Source organism: Mastigoproctus giganteus, chromosome 6, assembly GCF_048544385.1.
Source record: "Mastigoproctus giganteus isolate SK-2022 chromosome 6, ASM4854438v1, whole genome shotgun sequence".
Lineage (NCBI taxonomy): Eukaryota > Metazoa > Arthropoda > Arachnida > Uropygi > Thelyphonidae > Mastigoproctus > Mastigoproctus giganteus.
The window spans coordinates 205,105,761-205,131,065 of NC_143580.1; the positions used below are offsets into that span (position 1 = coordinate 205,105,761).

The following is a 25,305-nucleotide window of genomic DNA, read 5'->3' on the forward strand; positions in this document are numbered from 1 at the left end:
CTTTCCATTTCTTTCTTTTCTTGGATCTTATCTTCATACTTTATTTCAAAGCAGATTCCATTATGGTCACTTATGTCAAATGGTGTGAAACTCTCCAATCATATACCCTATTGAAGATAGAGCATGTAGCTAAAGTGACTGGCATCTGTATACAATTGCCCTTGTATTGTTGAATTTGTGGGAATATGGCCTTGCACGTCAAGCACCTCTAGTCCCGAACAGGTGAACTTTAATTTAGGTCATCCTATGTGTGTGTATACAGTGTGCTTAATTTATTCAGACAGAATAATTTTTTATTCTGTGATGTGTATGCCAAATGAAATTTTAGCCAAATATTTTGATTTTATTCTTTCTTATTTATAATATAGCTTTTTTCCACACAGTATATTGGTTATATATGATATGAGGGTAATCTGAAAAGTTATTCTTCTGATTACATAACTTTGAATGAATAGCACTGAATTAAAAGGAAAAAAGTTTAGATTAAAAAAAGAAAGTTCTTTAATGTAATGTATAATTTTCTACATATGGCTTGTCTAACTCGATACATTTCATCTGACACTTAATGTGCTTTATGCTGTTTAAGTAAAATTATTTTGACTGAGAGGTTAACTATCTCTTCATGTCTGCTTTAGCATATTTGTCAAAGTCATATCTGTTCTCTCAGAGATGTTTCTTAAGCTTTTGGAACAAAAAAAAAAAAAAAGAATGTGGAGCTAAATGTAGGCTATAGAGAAAATATAGAACAACTTCAAATCCTAGGATGAAATTATTGGCAGTGTTGTATAGTTCTGGTGAGATTGTGCTTTGTTGTGTTGAAATAATATTGCTCTGTTGCCGGCCTTACACATTTGATTCTCTTTTTTTGGGCTCATCCATATTATCAATGAGTGTAACTTGTAAACAAATAACCACACAGGAATGTTACTGTGTGTATGCATAGAGAACCTAGTCGAAATTGCTGCAACATCTATGCTGAGATTAAGAACTACAAGTCATTAATTTTCAGTCTGCCCTCATGTTTTAAGAAGAATATAAATTTTTTTATTAATCTTTCTCATGAAGTTTATACTAAAATATTTGAAAATTAATGTTACAGCTAAATGGTTTTTAGTTGCATTTTCTTTTTCATTTTTTTTTTCACTATTGTTTTAGTTACATTGTTTCTTTTATTGCATCCATTTTTTTTTGTTATGAATGCATATTTAGTAAGATAAATACATCCTTTTATTTTTCTACAGTTTGTGGCGCCCGTTACAAGACTCGTCCTGGCTTATCTTACCACTACACACATAGTCACAACAACAACAATGGGTCGACAGATAATACTGAGGAGGAGACAAGCTTTCCCCCTCCCAAACCCTCTTCTCAAGCAGGGGGATCAGCCCCCTCCTCTTCAGGAGGGACCACTTCTGATGACCCGCTGGCAGGTTTGAGGAAATTTCAGGACAGCTTCTTGACTTTCCTAAAGGCTCCAGGCAATGGTACGGCAGGCATTCATAGCCTGACTCAAGAGACATCTTCCCCACCTTGCAGGAGTTCCCTTCCTGCATGTTATATTAAGGAATGTTTAATGGCTTAGATTGTGTTTACCTTCATATGTATATTTTTTGGCATGGTAAAAAAGAGTGTGTAGTGTGAATAGTGGGATTTCCTGTATAAAAGGAGGGGAAGATGGCTTAAGAATTTCTTCCCTGAACAAAACAAAATTGTTGCCTTTAACTACATATTCAATAATGGTTAAATTTAATAAGTTAATATAGGTTGTTATATAGAAAGTAAATTAGTTTTAGAGAACAGCATCACATTTACATGTGGAAATGGCACTAACATATCATTGCAGTACATGCATTTCCTTACATGTTATTCTCTTCTTTTGCAACACAAGCAGCCTGAAATTTATATCAAACCTGTTAACTTGCTGTACAGTGAAGGCGATCCTCTTTGGGTCTGTATTTCTGTCTTGTATGCTGTTGCTTGCTTTTTTTCCCCCCTCCCATCATTAAAAAAATTGCATAATTCCATATCAATATTGCATGTTATACCCTGTCTGGCACATTTCTTTGCATGCACATCATCATCATCATCATTATCATCACTCCATTATATATTTAATGTAGTTAAACATTTTCGTAATGAAAAAAAAAAAGTTGATTTTATTAATAGAGTTGATATGTTAACTTGTTACAGTGAAAAATTCATTTTATTAGTTACTTTACCTTATTTGTGTTCATTTCTCAATATGGAATTATACTAATTCAATTACTTATGAAATCAAGAAAAATAATATTTGCACATTTAATTAGAATAAATTTTAAAAAATCTTAACTTCTAATTGGATTCATAACAAGTTATAATAAGAATTTTTATCAGCATTCACAGATGGGGTGAAATTTTTATTTCTAAATAGGAATGCCAAAGCTAAAATAAATATCTTTATTTTATTTTTTTTGGGTTTTGAGTAGTTGTGTTATTGTTATTCATTACTTTTCAGCTTTTTTTTTTTTTTCCCCTCTGTCCCCAAGAAGTATTAATGCTTTTTACCCTCTATACTTTTGTATATTTTTGTATAAGTATTTGATATAGATATATGAAAGTTATATTAGATAGTAAATCAGTGTGTAGTGAATAAGAATATACAGGTGTATGTTATTCAGAATACGTGCTAAACATTTATTACGATTTATTTAGCTAGCATATGCAATTTATTTTATGTTCAGTACCCATCAAATTGTTGCCAGTAAAGTAGTAATATCAAATATGAACTCATATAGTGTACTAGAAAAGAGAATACTAAATAACAGTTTTTCCAGTTTAGATATTTTGTTTCTTAAAGTTATATATACCTTGATAAATGTGCTAGCATGTGTAAGGAATCTGACAACCGACTAGCTAATGCATTATATAGCAGAAATATTTAATTAAAATTAGGTGCATTTTTAAAATGTGGATTGTTGTAATGTTTTAATTCAGTGGTGTTCAAATTCTGTTGATTGCACACTGTCTATTTGTTTGCCAAAATTTCATATATGATTAGCAGACAGTAAAATATTTTTACAGTTCAACATCATCTTGTCGCATTTCAGGTGCCAATATATGTTGCAACACTTTGTTGCTGATATATAGTTTTAGATATTTCATTATTTCAGTTATGTATGCCCATAAATATTTTTTCTGGGGAGAGCAAGTAGAAGTCAAGGCAACTGCTGTCTCAAAGGAAGTTAAATATACGTGTCAGTCCAGGGATAGGGGATCTTAGTATGTGTTTTTGAATAACTTGTAACCAGTTTTGATACATTTTATATAAAGATGATAATAGCACGAGAATAGCATTTAGTTTAAAAAATGAAATCAATGTTGAACTTATTCTCTGATAGAATTTTTATCAGTGTGTGTGTATAAACAAAATTTTAATGCCAAAATATTAAGTTGAAATGTTCAATATGTAGGATGCCAATCTAGAAGAATGAGGGAAAGGAAAGTAGATATATAAGAAAGAAATATTGAAAGCTGAATGAATACAAAAAAAAAAAAGCTAATGATTTGAACAGTGTAATAAAATACAATATACATTCACTATGATGATATTCATTATGATAACATCAAAACAAACTTCATTGGGGACTACAATGGAGGGTTGTGGTTCCCTGATAAATTTTCTGTGATGTTCCATTTTACCTTACTTTGTTCTCAGCATTGCTATTTAATTCATTAATATTCATCCCAAGCCTTAGAGAATATTACAGTGATTTCTTATTATTGCCCACATAATTGCAAAACGCCCAAAATTTTCAATTTAGTTGTATATATATCAATGTTGGTAGTTAGTAATGTTTATTATACTATGTATTTAATCATTAATAATCAAATAATCATAAACGTGAGATACTATAAATGATGTCACTCAGATATAAGGGATTCAGGATCTGAATATGTGGAATACAATGCGAACAGAAGTGAGAGGCAGGAAGAGGGGGGGTAAGAATGCTCTTAGTTAAGAAGCACATAAAATCCAAGGTAGTGCATCTGGTGGGCATGGTGGTAATTGCAATGTTGAGTTAGTTTGGTGTGATACTAGTACTGGGAAAACAAAAATGAGGGTAGGAGTGATAGGCCTAATGACTGTGATGAGCATAATGAACAATTCTACAGACATATAGAGTTGCCCGATAATGGGGGATTTCAACTTTCTAGATGTTGACTCAACCTTATAGATTGGTCACTCACACACTAGCAAGGCTTTTGTGGATTTATTGGGTGATGTTTCCTGCATGTTAGAGAGACCAGACAAAAAAAAAAAACCAGTGCTCTTGATCTGGTTAATCAGCAGTGGCCATTCTTGAAATAAGAATCTAATCTGCACATAAAAAGCTCATTAGGTGGTAATGATCACAGTGTATTGATTTGGGATTTACTTAAAGATGTAAGTACTGTCAAAGAGACAGGAAAGGGCTTTTGCTTTTTTAAAGGTGACGACAGCAGTCTCAGACAGTTTTTAAATTCAATGCAGTGGGCCAACTGATTAAGTTACCAACAGCAAATTCTAAATGGGAACATTTGGGGATGTCATCATAGAAGTTACTAGGCTTTTTATACCAACTAAGAGATACAGTTCAAGGCATAGACCTAAATGGATATCAGATGAACTGATGAGACTTATGGCAGTGAAGAAAAATGCATGGGATGTATATAAGTTATCAGGTGATACAGAAGCCTATGGTATATATAAATTAGTCTGTAATCAAGTTGCAAAGGAGATTACACAAGCTAACACAGATTATGAGAAGTCTCTGGCAAAGAATGCAAATAAAAGCAGCAGAGACTTTTATACTTATGTAAAAACAGTGGAGGAAAGAGGTTGAATCACATTGGTTCACTAGATATGAATATATTAACTGGTGATAATTCTTCTCAAGTTGCTGACAAACTAAATGGGTATTTTGTATCTACATTCACATGTGTGTAATTTTTTAGGGATGGGATGCCAGAAATGAGTCAAATTCTGGCCAGGAGCAGATTGATATTGTGATAGCTTAGAGGAGAAATTGTCAAAGCTAAACGAAAAAATCAGTTGCATCACCCTAAGGTGCGATCTATCCAGTTATGTTAAAGAAGGCAACAAAAAGGTAAGCCAACCTTTAGCCATGATTATGAGAACATCCCTTTATTTAGGGGAGTTGCCTGTGGACTAGAGATGTACAAATGTATTCCAAATTCACAAAGGGAATCAAAGGAGGATGTGTAATTGCAGACCTGCTAGTTTCTCTTCAAGGTCATGCTAGCAGGTCTGTTCCAGAGAAAATAATGGAGTAACTCTTTAAAGAAGTAATGCAGGACTATGAAGACAGGAATGCAGTCACAGCATGGATTTGTTAAGGGGCAATCTTTGACCAATCTGATTATATACTGTGCCACAGTAACAGAAGAACTGAATGCTAAAAATAATTTTGACATCATATACTTAGTTTTTAGAAATGCTTTTGATACTGTTGCAAATAAAAGACTACTATACAAATTGGAGCAGTATAACATTAAGGATTTGCTGCTGTGGATAAAGGGATGGTTGAGGGGGAGAAGACAGAGACTGATTTTCAATGGGTACCACTCTTCTTGGACTAATGTTATTAGCAGAGTTGCCTGAGGTTCATTGCTTGGTTCACTATTATTTTCTGTAGTTATTAATGATATTGATGAAGGCATATTATGCTTAATGTCTAAGTTCGGAGGTGGTATGAAGGTTGACAGGGTAGTTAACAATATTAATCAGGTTTATGCTACTGCAGTGAGATCTAGACAAATTAGGAAGATGGGCTGAGAAGTGGGAATTGAAGTTTAATATTGACAAATGTAAGGTACATCATATGGGAATCAGCAATCTTCAATTAAAATACTATTTTCAACTACCCTGAGTGTGGCACCACAGCAGTGGTACAACACACACAGACTAGGTAGTGGTAGTTGTGAGGAGATCTGATTGGGATGTTTAAGGCCTTGAATGGACCCAGTAAGCTCAATGTAGATGGAAATGTTTCACCTGCTCAGACTACACACATGAGAGTGCATAAATTCAAATTGAGGAAGGATGGTCAGATGTGCAGAAATTTGCTTTCAGCCAGAGGGTGGTTTGTTGGAAAAAAATCCCATCTGAGGTGGGTTGTTTGAATAAATTCAATGAAGAACTAGATAAACTGTTAGAGGTGATGGACAGGTGAAATGGGAAGTGTTAGGTTTTTTTTTTCTTCCAATGCTGTATAAGCTTACTTTCTTACATCATTTGCCACTACTACTATTAATAATAATTATTGTATTGAATATATATTATATTATTACAATGTTCAAATAATTAGCATTTCTCATATTCTTTGTTTTCAGTATCTTTCTTTCTTATACTTTCTTTTCCTTAGTTCTTCTCGGTTGGTATCATTCTGCTTAATATTTTGGCATTAAAATTTTGTTTATATTATTATATTTTAACTAACACTCTTCTTTAGCAACTAAGAGCATGAAGGTTTGTGTATATATCCCACATCTATTTATTATATTTCCACCCTTCTATAACCATTCTATAACCATTATCATGAACTATCTAAACTATCCATTGATGCTTACAACTCATCACTGTGTATACATATATATATATTAAATGTATATATTACATATACATTTTGACCTTTGACCTTAAATAGTTAGTTGATGGAAAAAGTTGGTTGATGGAACAAAAACAAAAAATGAAAAAGTAAGGTATGACAAATGCACCAAAATGTGCAAAGCAGCAGTAAAGGATGTAGCTTTACACCCGATGGCAGCTTTACCACCTTTACTTTACTTTACAGTTCCTTCACCTCCAAATTGTCTTTGCAATTCAGCCCATAATTTTCTTAATTCATCATAACTTTTAGGATATTAACATTCTTTTGCCTTTTTAAAATCTACATTACTTCTTTTTTCTACTAGCCTTACCCTTCTAGTCTTGGCACTTTGGGTAATTTTCACCTCCATATATGCAAACTTTATCAGACTTATGTATGCTTACATGTTTTTATATATAAATAGCATTGGCAAGGGCACATGGAGAAAGCAAGCTTATATTATAACCCTTCTCATTTCACCCATCCACTCACACCAGATGTTTGCCTAGTTCTGCCTTGAATCTGTAGTAATAGTAGTACTAGTGGCATGTGATGCAAGAAAGCAAGTGTATGAGCTTATGCAGCATCAGCCAAAAAAAAAAAAGAATTCGCACAACCATTCCCCTCTAAATGTTTGTCCAGTTCCTCCTTAAATGTATTTAACCTATCAACTTCCACGACAGATGGAAGTTTGTTCCAGCAGTGCAATTTGCAGAACTTAAGCCTCTCTTGGTAAGAAGATCACTTCATTCCCCTCACCAGTCTTGTTGCCTTTCTCTGTACACGCTCAAGCAAATCTACATCCTTCCTAAAATGAGGCCTCCAGATCTATACGCAGTACTCAAGCCGTGGCCTGACCACAGAAGCTGATGCACCAACAACTAACAAAAAAAAAAAAAAAAAAAAAGTGTAGTACCACACAGTTGGTACATTTCTCTGGGGTTTCTTCTACCCACATGCAGTACTTTGTATTTGTCAATTAGATAGTATGAATCAGAGCTGTAATAACTCAATATGTTCTACGTTGATAATAATATTAGTAAATAAATAAGAGGAGTTAACCTCAATATAGTACGTGGAACACTTCCGTATGATACCCTCCAGAAATTAAAACGGAAAAAACGAAAAAATCGACAACTTACCGGAACATTAAAGTAAAATATAAATAATTAAATAATCAAATTAACGCAATTAAAAGAATCTAACGAAAATATTCAAAACGATTTTCCTTCCTGAAGCTGACAATGCTTTTCGACCGACTGTCGTGATCACAGGAACGAAAATTACCGAATCAGGCTAAACCTGCAACTTAAATAGTGATTATATGTCTTCGCGCATGCGCGTAAAGGTCCACGCATCGGAGATCAAATATGGCCGCCGAACATTAACAGAATTCTCATGTAATTTAATTTCAACGGTTTCTGCAATTAATAGTCGCGTATAATTACGTTGAACATTAAGTATTTTGGCCTCGTTAAATAAAAAAGTGTTTTTCGTTAATGGCATGAAAGGCTAATTCTGACGCTGCTGAACGAGAAGCACGAACAGAGGCTTCGTGTTGATTAACACGGATATTAAGAGAAAACCGGGTCGAACCCTGGTAAGACGAGTCGCAATCACCGCAAGAAATGTTGTATACTAGATCATTGATTTGTGTTGCGAACGCGGAAAGAACCGAGCGATTGTTCAGTATAGTGTGTAACTTCCGTATGGGCCTAGCTATAATTTTAAATTTGGTATCTTTAAAGAATCTGTTAAGCTGTTTGTGCCACTGTTCAACATATGGGACAGAAATAAAGTATTTTTTGATATTTCTATTGTTGATTGGTGTAGTATTTTGTATCCTATCCTTAGCTTGTACCCTAATTCGATTTATTGTGTTAATGGGATAACCCCTGTTTAAGAATCTGCTAGTTAATATTTGTATTTCTGAGTCCAAAGCAGAATCCGTCGTTGAATATTTATAGGCATTTAGAAATTGATTAAAGATAATCGATCTTTTGTAGGTGAACGGGTGGTAGCTATTATAATGTAGTAGCATACCGGTGTTTGTGGGTTTTCGATAGATGCTAAATTGTATTTTGTTCGAGTCCCGGGTAAGCGTGAAATTTAGAAAGTTTAATGACTTTGTATCCGTATCTTCCCTTTCCAATGTAAATTTGAGTCTAGAATGAATATTATTAAACGAATGTAAAATGTCTTGGATAGTAGTACTATCGGTAATAACTAGAACATCGTCCAAATACCTCCCATAGTATGTGATACGGGGACGAAAAGGTGTCAAATGTATCTGTTCAATCGTTGAGAGATAGATCTCTGACATTAAGCCACTCAGGCTCAAACCCATTGGTAATCCAAAAATTTGTTTGTACACCTTGTCTCGAAAGGTGATGTAGTTAGCTTCAACTAACAGTTTAATTAAGTGAAAAATTTCCTTAATAGGCAGCTTCGTATAATTAATCGGTGTCAAGTTTTTATTTAACATATCCCAAATAATATCTAATGTGTATTCAACGTTTACATTCGTATATAATGAGGTAACATCTAATGAGAATAAATTGTCATTGTCGCCGAGTCTACAGTCTTTCAGATTATTAAATAATGTATCGTAATTCTTAATCCCAAATTGTATAACCTGTCTAAAAGGTTTTATAATGTTATATACATGTGTGGCTAAGGTTGAAAATGCCGAGTTCCTGTAGGAAACAATAGGTCGAATCGGAAATCCAGGCTTGTGTAATTTTACCTGACCGAAAAGTGCAGGAATATTGTATGTTCTGGACTTCAATTCCTTCAACTGAACCATAGTAATGTAGTCGTTTTTACGATATGTGGTTAACGTTTTATTGTATTGATTTACCAAATTGGTAAATAGTGCCTGGTCCACTTCACGATAAGTGGAGGTATCAGACACAACTGAATCTAACTTATTAATATAATCATGTTTATCTAGTATTACCACTGTATCTCCTTTATCTGCCCTCTGTATTTGTCAATGTTAAACTTCAGTTGCCACTTCTCAGCCCATCTGTCCAAATTTTCTAGATCCTGTTGTAGTAGCACACCGCCATTACTGTCATCAACAACCCTGCCAACCTTTGAATCATCTGTAAACTTTGACACTAAGCCTGATATACCTTCATCAATATCATTGATCAATATACAAAACAACAGTGGACCCAACGCCTAAACCTGTGGGACTCCACTAATAACATTAGTCCACGAAGAGCAGCACCCCATTGATTACCACCCTCTGTCTTCTCCCAGTCAACCATCCTTTTATCCATTGTAGCAATTTACCCTTATTACCATTCTGCTATTTGCCCTCAATACCATTCAATTTGTACAGTAGTCTTCCATGCGCAACAGTGTCAAAAGCTTTCCTGAAATCCAAGTAAATGATATCAAAATTATTTTTTGCATCCAGTTCCTTTATAACCACATCATAATAACCAATCAAATTTGTCAGACAAGACTTTCCTTTAACAAACCCATGCTGTGTCTGAATTATTGCTGGAGTCTTGTCTAGATGATCCTGCAATGCATCTTTAACCAGTGACTCCATTATTTTACCCGGAACAGAAGTTAAACTAACTATTTAAGCTATCAACTTCTACAATGACAGATCAACCACCTGCTGGCTAAAGGCAAACTTCTGCACATCTATCCTACAACTTTCTTTCCTCAATTTGAATTTATGCCCCGTGCGATTATTCTGAGCAAGGGGAAGAATCCCATCAGCATTGAGCATGCTCAAACCATTCAAGACATTATACACCTCAATCAGATCACCTCGCAGGTGCCTAGTCTCTAGACACTGTAATTTGCAAAACTTAAGCCTTCCTTCGTAAGGGCAACCCTTTGTTCCATTCACTAATCTTGTTGCCCTTCTCTGTACTCGTTCCAACAGCTCTACATCCTTCTTAAAATGAGGCCTCCAAACCTGTATACAGTACTGAAGGTGTGACCTGACCATTGCCTTATACAAGGGGATAATCACCTCCTTATCCCTGCTAGAAAAATTCCTGTGTATCATTGACGAGACACCATGAGCTACTCTCACAGACCATCTGCACTGCTCTGAAAACTTCATATCTGCCTGCACAATTACCCCCAGGTCCTTTTCACTCTCTACCACCGTGAGTATAGTACCACACAGTTGATACGTTACTCTGGGGTTACTGCTTCCCATATGCAGTATTTACATTTGTCAATGCGAAACTTCAGTTGCCACTTCTCAGCCCATCTGCTCAACTTTTCTAGATCCTGTTGCAGCAGCGTACTGTCATTAATGTCATTAACAACCCTGCTGACCTTCGTATCTTCTGCAAACTTGGACATTAAGCCTGATATACCATCATCAGTATCATTGATGAATACAGAAAACAACAATGGACCCAACACTGAATCCTGAGGGACTCCACTAATAACATTAGTTCATGAGGAGCAGTATCCTTTGATTACCACTCTCTGTCTTCTCCAACACAACCATCCCTTTATCCATAGCAGCAATTTGCCTCCATTGCCGCACTGCTCCAATTTGTGCAGCATTCTTCCATGTTCAACAGTAGCAAAAGCCTTTCTAAGATCCAAATATATGATATCAAAATTATTCTTTGCATCCAGTTCCTTTGTGACTACATCAGGAGCGAGAAGTGCATAGCACGCGTTCCTTGAGTGGACCGGTGTTCAAGCCCATGACTACTAATACGATAAATATTTGTATTGACGATTTATTGTAAACTCTACTGACTTGGTTGTCGTGCCGGAGTATAAACAGAATTTATTTATTTATTTATCATAGTAGCCAATCAAATTGGTCAGACAAGACTTCCCCCTTAACAAACCCATGCTGTGTCTGAGCTATAACTAAAGTCTTGTCTAGATGATCCTGCAATGCTTCTTTAACCAGTGCTTCCCATTCATTTCCCTGGAACAGAAGTTAAACTAACAGGTCTGTAATTACCTGTGTCCCCCTTTGATCCTCCTTTGTGGATTGGGGTCATATTTGCGGTACCTCCCCTAAGTCCAAGGAAGTTCTCATAATTATGGCTAAGAGTTTGCTTACTTCCTTTGCTGCTTCCTTTAATGTAACTGGATAGATTCCATCTACCCTTTCTTATGTTTATCTTCAACAGTTTCTCCTCCACTTTACTCTCATTTATTACAAGATTATCAGCTTACTTCCAGAGTTTAATACACCTCTGGCATTCCCCTCCGTGAATAACTCATATGTGAATGTAGATGCAAAATATTCATTTAGTTTAGTTACCTGAGCAAGATCAACAGTTGAAACATTGAAATGAAGTGGACCAATCTGATTCATTCCCTTCCTTCTAGAGTTTACATAAATAAAGAACTCTTTGCTGTTTTTCTTTGCATCCCTTACCAAAGATTTCTCGTAATCTGCCTTTGCCTGCCTAACCTCCTTTGTGACTTGGTTACAGACCAGTGTATATCTATCATAGGCTTCTGTGTCACCTGTTAATTTATATGTATCCCATGCATTTTTCTTCTCTGCCACATGTCTAATTAGTTCATCTGACCTCCATTTAGGACTAAATTTTGAACTATATTTTTTAGTTGGTATGAAGAGCCTAGTAGCCTCCAAGATTAATTCTTTGAATGCTTCCCATTTTGAATTTGCTGTTGGTAATTACTGCTGGTACAATTACTGCTGTTGGTACATACACTGTGCAGTAAAGATTAATAGGAGAAGAAGGAGAGTGAAAAAGGAAATTATTATGGACAGGCAACTGATGGACAGAAAGAACCTAATGCCCATAATCCCATAATAGTGTAATAATATAATAAGTAAGTAGATAAAAGATGTAGAGATCAGAGAAGGACGTATATAAAAAAAAAAAAATAAATAAATACATACATATATATATATATATATATATATATATATATGTTTATTTATTTATTTTTTATATACTTCCTTCTCTTATCTTTATATCTTTTATCTACTTACTTATGTGATATGTATACAGTATATATATTTTTAGAAATGTTTTTATTTAGAATTCAATTAACTGTGTGTGTGTGTGTGCGTGCGTGCGTGCGCACGCATGTATGTTCACATGCCAATTGGCATTTTGTGTGGGCTGTGGCTATCCCAGAGCTTGTACTTTTCGAATGGAGTGACAAGTGGTGAAATCACTGTTCTGTTGCAGAGTATAGTGATTTTCCAACATGAAAAAACCTAAACAAACTGAAATATAATGGAGATGCTGATTATTAAAGCTTGAATTAAATTTTGAAAAGTGTAACAAGCATGACAAACTTCTTATGCTGAGCACAGAATTGAGCTCCTTTTCAGCTGGAAGATATCACAATCTGCTGTGAACTGATCACTTACAACTGATTGGATGATCCCACATGCTTTCCTGCAGCTTTAAATTGTACTATTTATCTTTTGAGGGCATGACTTGGACTCTCATTGTGACTGATAACTACATAGAGTTTGTGTTCTCTGAGAGTAGAACTAACTTCAGGTTATCTTTTCAGGTTAACTTGTGAAATAAACTTTTTTTTAGTTTTATTTTATTTATTTATTATTTTTTTTAATCAGTGTATGGGTAAACTTTCAAAGACTGGGGATGTTTCCTAACATGTTTTTAAGTGCCCATCTCCAAATTAAAAGATAAGTTGGTGAAAAGTTGTAGAATTACCTTCACACCTTAAATTATTTTAAGACACTTGATTTCTAATATGAATCCAGATTTATTGCAGAAATTTGTAAAAGATCATGTGCATCTTTCACTCCATTTTCAGTCTGATATTTGTCTGCCAGTGTTAAAAATGTAACACTGTTTTTCTAACATTTTCTAACATAGAAACAAATATTGGGATGAAAATTTCATAGTTTATACTCTGAAAAACCAAGGCCATGTATATAGTCCTTTGGATGTCTGATTTAATTTTTTTCTCTCTTTTAAACTGCTTTTAACCATTTAGGACTTTACTATTCCACATTATTGATGTGAAAGTAAGTATAGTAGAAATGATAGGTTTTACCTTAATTTTAAATTTTTCCAGCCATGACATCCACATATATTGCTTCTTTGTAAAAAAATTTATCCAATAATCACTTTCTTTGTGGTTGTTGCAACTATGTGTGTTTGAATTTGCATACTGTCACAAAAGTGCATTCCATCTATTAACTGACAGCTTATAACAAGAGTAACAATGAAGTTGGCAAGAGAAGTTTTAAAGCTAGCCATCCACTGTGAGAATATTCCACAAATACAGCAGCTCAGTTAAGTAATGTCAAATGATGCAAGAAAGCAAACTTATATATTTATATATATTGGCAAACTTATATATTGGCTTATATATATCAGCCAAAAAAAAAAAAAAAAAAAAACACAGTTCACCCCATCTGTACCCTCCAAGAATTTGTCTAGTTCTCCTTTGAATTTATTCAACCCATCCACTTCCACAACAACAGATGAAACCTGTTCCAGCAATAAACCACCTGACTGACGGCAAACTTCTGCACATCTATTCTGCAACCATCCTTCCTCAACTTGAATTTATTCTCCCTGATGTGTGTAGTCTCAGCAAGTGGAAGATTACCATTAACATTCAGTTTATTCAAGTCTTTAAACATCTCAATCAGATCTCCTCACAGATGCCTGGTCTCAAGACTGCAGTTTGCAGAACTGAAGACTTTCTAGGTAAGAACACCCTTTTGTTCCCTTCACCAGTCTGGTTGCCCTTCTCTGCACCTGTTCCAGCAGATCTACGTCCTTCTTAAAGTGAGGCCTCCAGACAATACAATATATACAATAGTCAAGATGCACCTAACGGTGTCCTTTTACAAAGGGATGATCACTTCCTTATCCCTGATAGCAAAGTTTCTGTATATCATTGACAAAATCCCATGAGTTGTCCTTTCAGCATGTCTGCACTGCTCAGAGAATTTAATGTCTGACTGCACAATTATCCATTACCCTGAGTGTATTATCACACAGTTGGTAAGCTACTCTGGGGTTATAGCTACCCATGTGCATTACCTTGCATTTGTCAATGTTAAACTTCATCTGCCATCTCTCAGTCCATTGACTCAATTTCCCCAGATCTTGTTGCATTAGCTCACCCTGATGACTGCCCTTAACCACTCTGCCAATCTTTGTATCATCTGCAAACTTAGACATTAAGCCTGATATACCTTCATCAGTATCATTAATAAATATTGAAAACAACAATGGACCCATCACTGAACCGTGGGGAACTCCACAAATAATATAAGTCCATGAAGAGCAGTGCCCATTGATAACCACTCTTTGTCTTCTTCCACTTAACCATCCCTTTATCCATAGAAATAACTTGCATTTAGTGCCACATTGCTCCAGTTTGTACAGCAGTCTTTTATGTGCAAGAAGCCTTCAGAAGCCTTCCTGAAATCTAAATATATGATGTCAAAATTATTTTTTGCATCCAGTTCCTTGGTCACTGGATCATAGTAACTTATCAGATTGGTTAGACAGACTGGCCATTGACAAATCCATGCTGTGATTGCAGTATAATTCCATACCTGTCCAAATGGTCCTGCATGACTTCTTGAACCAGTGATTCCATTATTTTCCCCGGAACAGACATTAAGCTAATTGGTCTGTAAATACTCATGTTGCCTTTTGATCTCCCTTTATGAATTGGGGATATATTCACACTTCTCCAGTCCATAGGGACCTCCCCACATCCAAGGATGCTCTCATAATTATGGCTAAGGGTTTGCTTACCTCCTTGGATAGATTTCATCAGTCTTTTCAAGTTTACTTATACTCATGTGTGCACGCACACACACACACACACACACACACACACACACACACACACACACACACACACACACACACACACACACAAAGCTATTTCACAAGTTTATTCAAATAGTTTTCATGATTACAGTACAAGGCACTTCCCTCATAAAGATAAATAATGCAGTATTGACTGTGGTAGCCATGTCGAGTATAAAAACAATGACAAAAAGAAGAAAACTGGACCAAGGTTGGTTGCTAAAATGATGCCATTTGTTTCATACAAATACATTAAGCAAATAATTGATAATCAATTAATGTAGAAAAGCTTTGAAAGTCTTACTTTGCCTATCATGGACTTGATCCTTGCAGCTCACCTCAAGACTAGCAGATAGTGATACACTTTTCCCAAATGGAGCTAGTGTAAACGTAAGTGTACATATAAATTTACATGAAAAAATATGTGCATGGCATATCATTTGAATGTTTTGATAGTAGTATGCTTCTCTGCACTCTGTATTTTTCTGTCTATCTTGGAGTTGCTCCAATCTCTCCAGTTATAGGGCTCATTTTTGAAATGGCAATGTTATCTGTGAGTCGACCTAAAATTACTAATTTTGTTTTTAATTTGAATAGCATCACCAAAAGAGGTAAATCTGCTATTCAATTAAAAACTCTGAGACTGCTGTTACAGCCTGTTTTGAGCCTTACTGGCCTCTCATCAGATGATGGGAGTTAGCAACTTTTAGCAAGATAGTGAATAATGTATCAAGTCTAAACCAGCAGCCATGTATTCACATACTGTTTGGCTGCTTATTTCAAGAAACTTCCAACTAAACATACAAAAAAATGTATGTATTTAATTCGCAATACTTGTCTGTCTCAGCACAGCAAATTAGTAAAGGTGCAGGGTTTAAACACTAGGAAACCATACTTTTACCAAGTTATTTCAATACCTGCATTGAAACAAAACCCAGCAAATTTTGCAGTTTGTTTGAATACATTTATTGTATGAATAACTTTTCTTTTCTGTGTATTGTAAATTGTATTTTTGTTTTAATTTATATTATTTAGTTATTTATAAGCCATACACTATAGAGAACCATAACGTTCAATCATTTATGTCAAAGGACCACATTGGAGATTTTCTCAGATTCCATTGGGCCAGGTAAGAAAAAGAGTTGGTTTAACTCATACTGTTTTGCTGTGTAAGAGCTAATGATGATACATGGTGCATTCCTTAAGAAAATAGTGATTTCATTGAGAATATAACTTGACTTTGAGAACTAAACTTGATAATTTAAGATTAATAAGAAAATATTTTGTAAAATTTATTGTTAATTATGAATATCAATCAAAGAAAAAGGAACTTTTACTTTTTAAACTTCTAGGTATGATCTTGAAACACTTGTAGTTGTGTCATATTGAAACACTGGAATGCATGCTTATATCTAAACAGTTATGAAGCTGTCTGGAATCATGTGAAGCTGTAGCTCCATATTTTATCACTAGGATGTCTAATTTGACTGTTGATACTTTACAAAATTCTTCTGCAGGCAGGTAATACCTTGTCAAGGCCCTGTGGTCCATACTTTGAGTAATTCTGCTATAGAACACTATATCATACTTATCCTATATCATACTTATCAATAGTTAGATAATAATTATGAACATATTAAACAATTAATTATTTTAATAATACACAGAAGTAGTTGTCTCATACAAATCCAGAAATTCACAAATCATAAATATAAGGTATATGGAATGAGAGAGAAGAGGGCAGCTGACAAAAGCTTTCAACAATTCCCTAAAGAATTTCTCTCCAATGTAATTAAGAAATATGTAATATTTATGTGTGTGTTTGTGTGTATATATATATATATATATATATATATCTTTATTTTTTTTTAATACCCTTTTATACACTTCTTTTAATATATATATATATATATATATATATATATATTTATTTATTAAAAAAAAGTGAGACTCTCCCAAGAACTTTTAAAAATATTTTTAAAAACTAAAAATGACCATTATATTTCTACTGAACATACCCCTTAATAAAATCTACGGTCATTCAATATGTAAAAATATGTTATCATTGCTATGTATTTTATACAAAACCTTGCAAATTGGGAACCCAGCTCTGATTTTCTGATTAACATTTAAGCTTCTTGATCATAGATTGGTTTAATGATGAGATCTTCAGGAACAAAACCTCTGTAATCATTAATAGCCTATTGTATCACAGTTTTAAAAACATTGTTTTAACTCAGTCCAGTGATTTTTCAGATAAAAATTCTTCATTGAGCTTGGTTTGCAGCACAGCTAAGTCTCCAGGCTCATTTATTCTTAGTGTTAAGAATTCAAATATATATAAAAAAAATATAGAATAGGAATAATTTTTTTGGATAAGTTATCTAGGGTTTTAAGTGTATTCTTGTGGAATGGGTCAAAAAAAATTATTCAGTTAATATTTTATATGAGAGGTATTTTAAAACTTTTGGGTCTACCATAGAAGGAATGATGTAATCTGGAAATTAATTAACTTTTATTTAACATAATCACCTCTGAGGGCAATACACTTGATGCAACTTTCTCCTTATAGTTTTCTCGACTTCTTATATAAAACTACTGTCTTTGTCCCCTAATCACTCCTTGACTGCAATGAATAATATCATATTTTTCCCAAAATGCTGCCCTCTCAAGTTATTTTTCAGTGCAGGAAACAAGTAATGAAGGTAGCAATCCACAGGGATCATAAATGGAGCATCAAGGTGGAATATCAACAATATTCAGTTATCAATCCTCCACAGTTTATAAAATCATGGGGAATTCGTAACCTAAATTGTTGATTCTCTCAATTGTTACCCGAGCCCTGGACTAAGAATGCCATCGTGCAAGAAGAGGAGGCTTCTGGAAAGTTTCTCATGATTTTTGGCCATTCAGTTGCTCATGAAATTTCAGTAGCATGGAGGGATAATAATCACCTGTAGTGGATTTATTCTTTGAAGGTAATCACGAATATACCTATTCTTTGTCCCAAAATAACTTTTCTTGTGGTGAGGATCTCCTTTATGGTGTGACTCCATTTGGAGTGCTGTTTGGTCTTGGGGTCACTGTTTTGAATCCAAGTTTCATCCACGTTTGAATTCTGAGCAAAATATACCATTATCATTACACAATTCAGTGTAATGATATTCTGTTGCTGGTCTGCATTCAAATCTTTTGGTTACCCATTTTATTGATAATTTTTAATGCTCAAATTGCAAACAATTTGATCTACTGTTTCACAGGATGGTTTAGTGTCTTTACTGTATGTGCAATTTAATTTAACATTTTTTAAATCAGGCCTTGAACTACATCATTGTTTTTTGTTGACATAGTCATCCAGACCCAGGTTCACCTTTCATGATTCTATGATCCCTTTTAAATCCAGCACTCCATTCTTGATGGCACTATATGAGGATTGCCATTGTGTAATGTCTCCATTATATTCTTATGGATTTGTTTCCAAGGCAGTCCTTGTAAAACGAGTTACATTAAAACCCTTGATATTGCAGACATTGATTTCACAGACTTCAGATTTATCGGACAAGGGAAAATTGGCTGGCAGTGGGATGTATTCTGAGTGTGCTTTTGAAATAAGAAAAACTGGGAACTCATGAGGCATGGAAGCCAACAGCAAACTTTCCAGCCTGTTTATGGACACACTCGCTATCATATCATTAATTGTTTGTTTTTGCTGTTTCTTTATTTTAACCTCATAGTATATCATTACAGTTCCTAAGAAAACTGGTGAAAAGAGGAAGTGTATGCATTTCAGCATTGCACAGAAATTAAACTCTTAGAAAAGTTTTATTCTGTTTCCTGCACCTGTAAAGAATATGGCATAAAAAAAACAAAAAAACTGTGAGATATTGCAAAAAGCAAAACTAAGCTTAAAGATGTTTTAAGGAGTATGACTGAACTTCAGCATCTTAGCTTCAACCCTGAATAGTTTTTCCAGACCACCCCATTATATGGCCAAAGTAAATTGTCTTCTACTTACTATGTACTGTGTATCAATCAATAAAGTTAAACTAAATGAAAGCTTTTTTTATTGCTTAACTTTATTTAAGTTAAGCAATAAAAAAAGTTAAGTTAAGCAAAATTTATTTGCTTAATTTTGGTGTTTATAATACATACATATACAGAGTAACTGTTTAAATTTTGAATTATATGGGATACAAATGGTTGGAGAAAAAATATTTTGATTTAACGGACATTTGGTGATAAAGGATACCCCTTCCCCTTATTAGTCTGTAAAATTGAGGATTCACCATATTTCATTATTGTACAGCTTTGAAATTTTTGCTTTTGGGAAACAAGCTAATATTTAAGATATTACTCTTAAAAATTATGTTACATTCATATTTTGTAACTAGTATTGTGCTTACTTTGTTTTCAAATAATGAAATTGTAGGGCAGTAACTTTTCAAATATTTCTCATATATTAATAGTATTGGCATACATTTGACACTCTTTAACTAAATTAATTAAATAAAATTGTATGTGTTATATATGTACAGTAGACTCTGGATTTTCCAGGATAGATGGTAAAATAAAAATTCCGGATAATCGATTTCCTGGTTAATCCAAAAATACAATAAGTTCCCGACATACGTTCCAGAACTTCTTATGTAAGTCAAGTTTTACGTAACTCGGTAGTTCTTTTATCTCATTTTCATGAGATAAAATAACTTCATGCCACCTGCTTGTTCAGTAGGAGTAGAAATTCAGCATAAATTGCATAAAATTATTAAATTGCGACATCACCATTGTATAAGAGCTACCACTTCTATATAGCTGCGTAAGGCTTGGCAGATCGGCAGCTTAAATTCCTAGCCCGGATAAATGGTGAGGGTTGATGTCAAGAAGGGCATCCGGTTGTAAAAATATGCCAAAACAAAAGGTGATTGATGGAAAGTAGATGTGTCAGGGCTACTGAACAACGGACGGGCCGGTTGAAGAAGTTAGTTCAGCTAGAGATGAAGAAGGAGTTGAAAACTGTTAGAATAGGAACATTGAACATTGGGGCGATGAATGAAAAGAGCAGAGAGATTGTGGATTTGATGCAAAGAAGAAGAGTGAAGATCCTATGCCTACAAGAGACTAGGATGCCGACCCCATATGAACGTGGGAAGAAGGCGAGGACAAAGAAGAAGAACTCGGGAATGACTGATAAAATATTGCTCCTATATCTGTGATATGCCAAAATTACAAAAACCACATAATACCTTCAGAAGAATGAAGGAAAATAGTTATATATTTTTAATTAGTTCAATTAAAAACTTTATGTGGGGACAGCAGTGAAGTTACTGGAGTGGCACATAAGAAAAGAAAACATTAAAGGAAGAAATTGACAGTAAAAACTGATATATATTTCGTAGCCTTGGTTATTATAGTTGACTTTATTGGTGCTGATTGGTGTGTTCACTGTTGCCACTGGAAAATCTGAAATCTGCGCGATACTTGTTCATGTTTGGCCATTTTCATACATCCTTATTACAGGAATACCTCGCATAGCACGGTTTCAAACAACGGCGTTTACAAATTGAAAAAAAATTAACTGCGTTATGCACCAATACATTTGATATGTATGTATGTATGTATTATAATGCCAGCATTAGCCAGCATCCATAAAGCATTGGCCAGTAGGCCAATGCTTTATGGATTCAAGACCATTCTGACTGTTGTCAAAACTCCCATTATATATTGACTTTGCTAGCATTCATACATTAGTAAACACTAGATTTTGAGCGGTGAGGTCATTGATTGTGCGTAAGCTGTACAAATATTTTTCGTTGTGTATTTTTATTAAAGATAATTTTTTAAGAACGTTACACCTTTATACACAAATATGAGTGGAAAGAAGAAATGTAATGGCACTGAATGTTCTTCTAGATCCAAACATCGAGCGAGGTATGAAAGTAAGGCAGGCATTGCAAAATGACATTCAATGTTGTAAAGAGATGTATGCAGATAAAAAGAAGAAAAAATTGTGCAAACTAAGCTGATCAGTTATTTTTCAAAATAAAAATACAGTACATACTTCACTTATATTCTTTTGGTATGTACATACTGCAATAAAAATCATTTTTATTGTACTTACTAGTATTTTTCATTTTAATTTCTTTTTTTTGCAAGAATTTCGTGTGCATCAATTTATAGTAAACAAACACCTATATATTTTTGTAACTCGACCCATATAATTAAATTGTTGGAATGCATTACATTAAAATACATACTAATAATACCTCGTTCAGCACGGTTTCGCATAGCGCAGTATTTTTTTTGGCATGAATTAACTGCACCATGCAAGGTATTCCTGTATTTTAATTTTCTGATCCAACTTGATCGCTTTCCTTTTCTTGATAAATTTACTAGTACTGCTGTCACTTATTCTGTAGTTGACACCATGATAACAGTCAAAATGAAATTTTCTGAATAGAACTTCACAGGATTAAAGCAAAAACTCACTATTATCACCCCACATGAGCTCACATTTTACTAAAACACATTTCTGGAGGTCACTACCATAAAACAAAAACAATTTGCACTTTCTGAGTCATTGGGCTTTTCTGTTAGTGCAATTCATTATAAACGGGTAGTAAACTTGATCGTATTGCATTTGCAATAATACCGATAGCTGGAATTCTGTGGGATTTTACTTTATTATGGTGAAATGTGTCTTCCCTTCACTGAAATCTTCAGTCATATAAAAAAACATAAATAAATTTTCAGAATTTTGTCTTCATTCCTATTGTAAAGCCTGTTACTCCATATCTTGCTTGTGCAGTTTATGCATGCCGTGATCGTCAGTATTGATTGCTTATTATTATTATTCTGTTTTAAATTTTATTATCGTAAAAAAGAAAAAAAAAAATTTGTGAAAAAAATTAATGTAAGTTCGAAGTTACGTAAGTCGGGGACTTAACTATGTTCAAAAATGTTCAGCAACGTACATAAAAAATATGGTGATAGATAAAAAAACTTACCACGCACTACTTGTGTGTCCAATACGATGCTTCCCTTTATTTTTTTCAATGTTGATTTTAAATCTAATAGTTTCCCTTTATTTTTTATGATGTTGCGTATGGTTTGCTCACCAACATTATAATGGTTTATTAAAGATTTAACGGATGCACCATTTTCAAACTTTTGAATAATTTCAAGCTTTTGTTTAATGGAAAGCGCAATAAAATTTTTTCTCTTTCCGGTGCAACGGAACACAATCGAAGCAATGCACTAAAACAAACTAAACATTTGTTCTCTCTCTCCCTCTCTCTTTTTTTTGACCATCGGGTGTGAAGACAGTGAGAGTTGGGTTGCAAGATAATAATCTCCTAATGACAACTTTATAACGCCCTGTTCGTCGCTTATTTACGACTTGCAAAACATCTGTTTATACCTATTCTAGTTATTACTTGAATTTTATGATTTCTGATCGTTTTTTTTTTTTTTTTTAATTTGGCGTCTTGAAGTGTTTCTGTAAATCAAGAGTCTGCCGTATTTTTGCATTAAGTTTAAAGTAATTTTTTATGAATATCAAGTTCCAAAAAATATTGAACTTATTCCAGTATTTTTCAAATGCAGTAGAAATCACAGCTGGTGAAGATATCAGTATAATAGCATTGAACAGATTTAGGATAAGGATTATTGATATAATGGATAGGTACATGTTCATTTCATGTTATGTGTAATGGGTTTGATTCCCATAGTAATTTTTTTTTTTTTTTTCGATAAAAATATTTTGAAATTTAGCCACTTATTAAGTTTATTTTTTGGTACTTACATCTGGCAAAATTTTCAAACATTTTTACTTGACAGAGAACATTATGCTACTTCGGTGTATATACACTCATTGACCACTGAATTATGATCACCCCATCCATAATGTAGTGTGCTACATAGTTTGTAGTATAAAAAACAAAGCTTTCTATGCTCGAGCAGTGGTAATTTGTGTGCAAGTCAAAGCGATAAAGTAGCAGTTATGGGACATAGTAAAGATATCACGGAGTTTCAAAATAGCATAATTGTGGGAGCTCATCTGGGTGCTTCCATATTTGAAATGGCATGTCTTGTTGGTTGCTCATGGGCCACTGTGGTTAAGGTGTACAAAGAATGGTGTTAAACAGGTCAAACCACCTCTCACCACCTTGCATAATCCTTTACAGAAATCTAAAGGGTTATGCAAGGTGGATGTTTGTGGCAAATGAAGGGTTCAGCACGTTGCATAGGCTCAATGGCAGGGCACTGTGTGACAGCTGACACTGCAATATAATATGGGGAATGCAAGAACAGTATCCCAAAATGACAACGTGCTGCTTGCTCAGACATATAGAGTTCCACGAGACACCCTATGCTCACTGCTGATTTTCGTCGACAACGAATGCCCTTGTGTCAACAAAAGATAACTGGAGGACTGGAAACAATTGTGCTGGTCAGATGAGTCTAAACACCTGGCACAACATGCCGATGGATACCTTTGTGTGTGGTGCAAACGACACTGGTCCATGGACTTATTGTGCATGGTGCTCCTATCCTGGCAGGTGGCAGTGGTTGCTTAATATGGGGCATGTTTTCCTGGCAAGAACTAGGACTCCTAGTGTGTATAGACCAATGTTTCACTGGTGAGGTCTACCATCAGCTCTTAGGTGACTGTGTGCACCCTGCCACGTTGCATTTTTTCCCAGACAGAAACAGGATTTTCCAAGATAATAATGTCCCATGTCATTTGGGCCACACTGCACAAGTGATTTGAGAAACACAGTGAAGATATTGCCCATCTTGATTGGCCTCCAAATTTGCCTGACCTCATCCCATTTAATACCTGTGTGATGTTTTGAAACAGGAAGTGAGGTGTATGGGCATGCAGCCATTATCTATTCTGAGACTGTGGAAAGCTTTGCAGGCAGTATGGCTGCAGATCCCTATGGACATCTTTAAACATCTAGGGGAGTCAGTGCCTAGGCGTATATCGGCATTATCCATGCAAACGGTGGCCCAACACAGTATTAGGTAGGTGGTCATAATTCATTGGTTACTCAGTGTATATTCATATTTCAGAACTAAATTTGTTTTGCTTTATTATGTCATTCCATAGACACAGATTGATTACTGTGTGGTGGTATTAATTTTTTTTTTTTCATTCCTTTGAATAAAACACAATACTAGTGAAGAATTTTCAAATAGAATAATTGTAATCAAGTATCATGGGCTTCAGCTAGTTTGTTTATTTTGTTCCTAAACGTTTGTGCTTAATAAATTGGATGATATTTCTTAAATTTTGAACGCAATTTACATTTTGTCTAACCGAGACAGATTACATGCATTTTGAGTGGGCTGCTTGATTTCTTACACATGCTGTATTACAAAATTAAAGATATGTCAGCAGTAGGCCACATAAAAATTATGGAAACATGTAGGATAAAAGGGAAATTTATGTCTCTTTGTTTCTGCTTTTCAAATATATTGCATTATGAAAATAAGTACAAGGCAATTCAAAAAGAAGCAAATACTTTCAGATGTTCATGAACAATTAACCATGCTATGACATGGGTTAGCAATTGTATCATTACTATAAGTTGAATTTTTAAGACAAACCGAAGTTTGTATCCTTGTATTGTGAAATCCTTTGCAAGTAAAGATTTTGCAATATGAGAGGTTATAATGATGCCTAATGTAAAATTTTGGTTTGTCTTAAAAATTCATTTATGTAGTAATAATGCAATTGCATTAACCAGTGTCATAGTTTGAATAAAATTCAAACTTATGACACTGTAATAGTTTGAATTGGATTTCTGCCCAAAAATTTTATTAGTCTTTTAACCTTACATATGACAAAAAATTGTGCTATATGC

General features: G+C 34.3%; 1 protein-coding gene across 3 annotated transcripts in view; it reads left to right on the forward strand.

The window, feature by feature from the left end:
- The window catches only part of LOC150084897 (zinc finger protein ubi-d4-like), a 316,607-nt gene that overhangs the window by 110,709 nt on the left and 180,593 nt on the right, over positions 1-25,305 (forward strand). For 2 of the 3 annotated variants that reach the window (XR_016547118.1, XM_090376684.1), the window contains exon 5: positions 1,242-1,484. Coding sequence is in view for 2 of the 3 variants with exons in the window: in XM_090376684.1 (XP_090232810.1) it covers positions 1,242-1,484 (243 nt within the window). In the remaining variant the exon portion in view is untranslated. The remainder of the gene's footprint in view (positions 1-1,241; positions 1,485-25,305) is intronic. The other variant, XM_090376685.1, reaches the window with a different exon arrangement.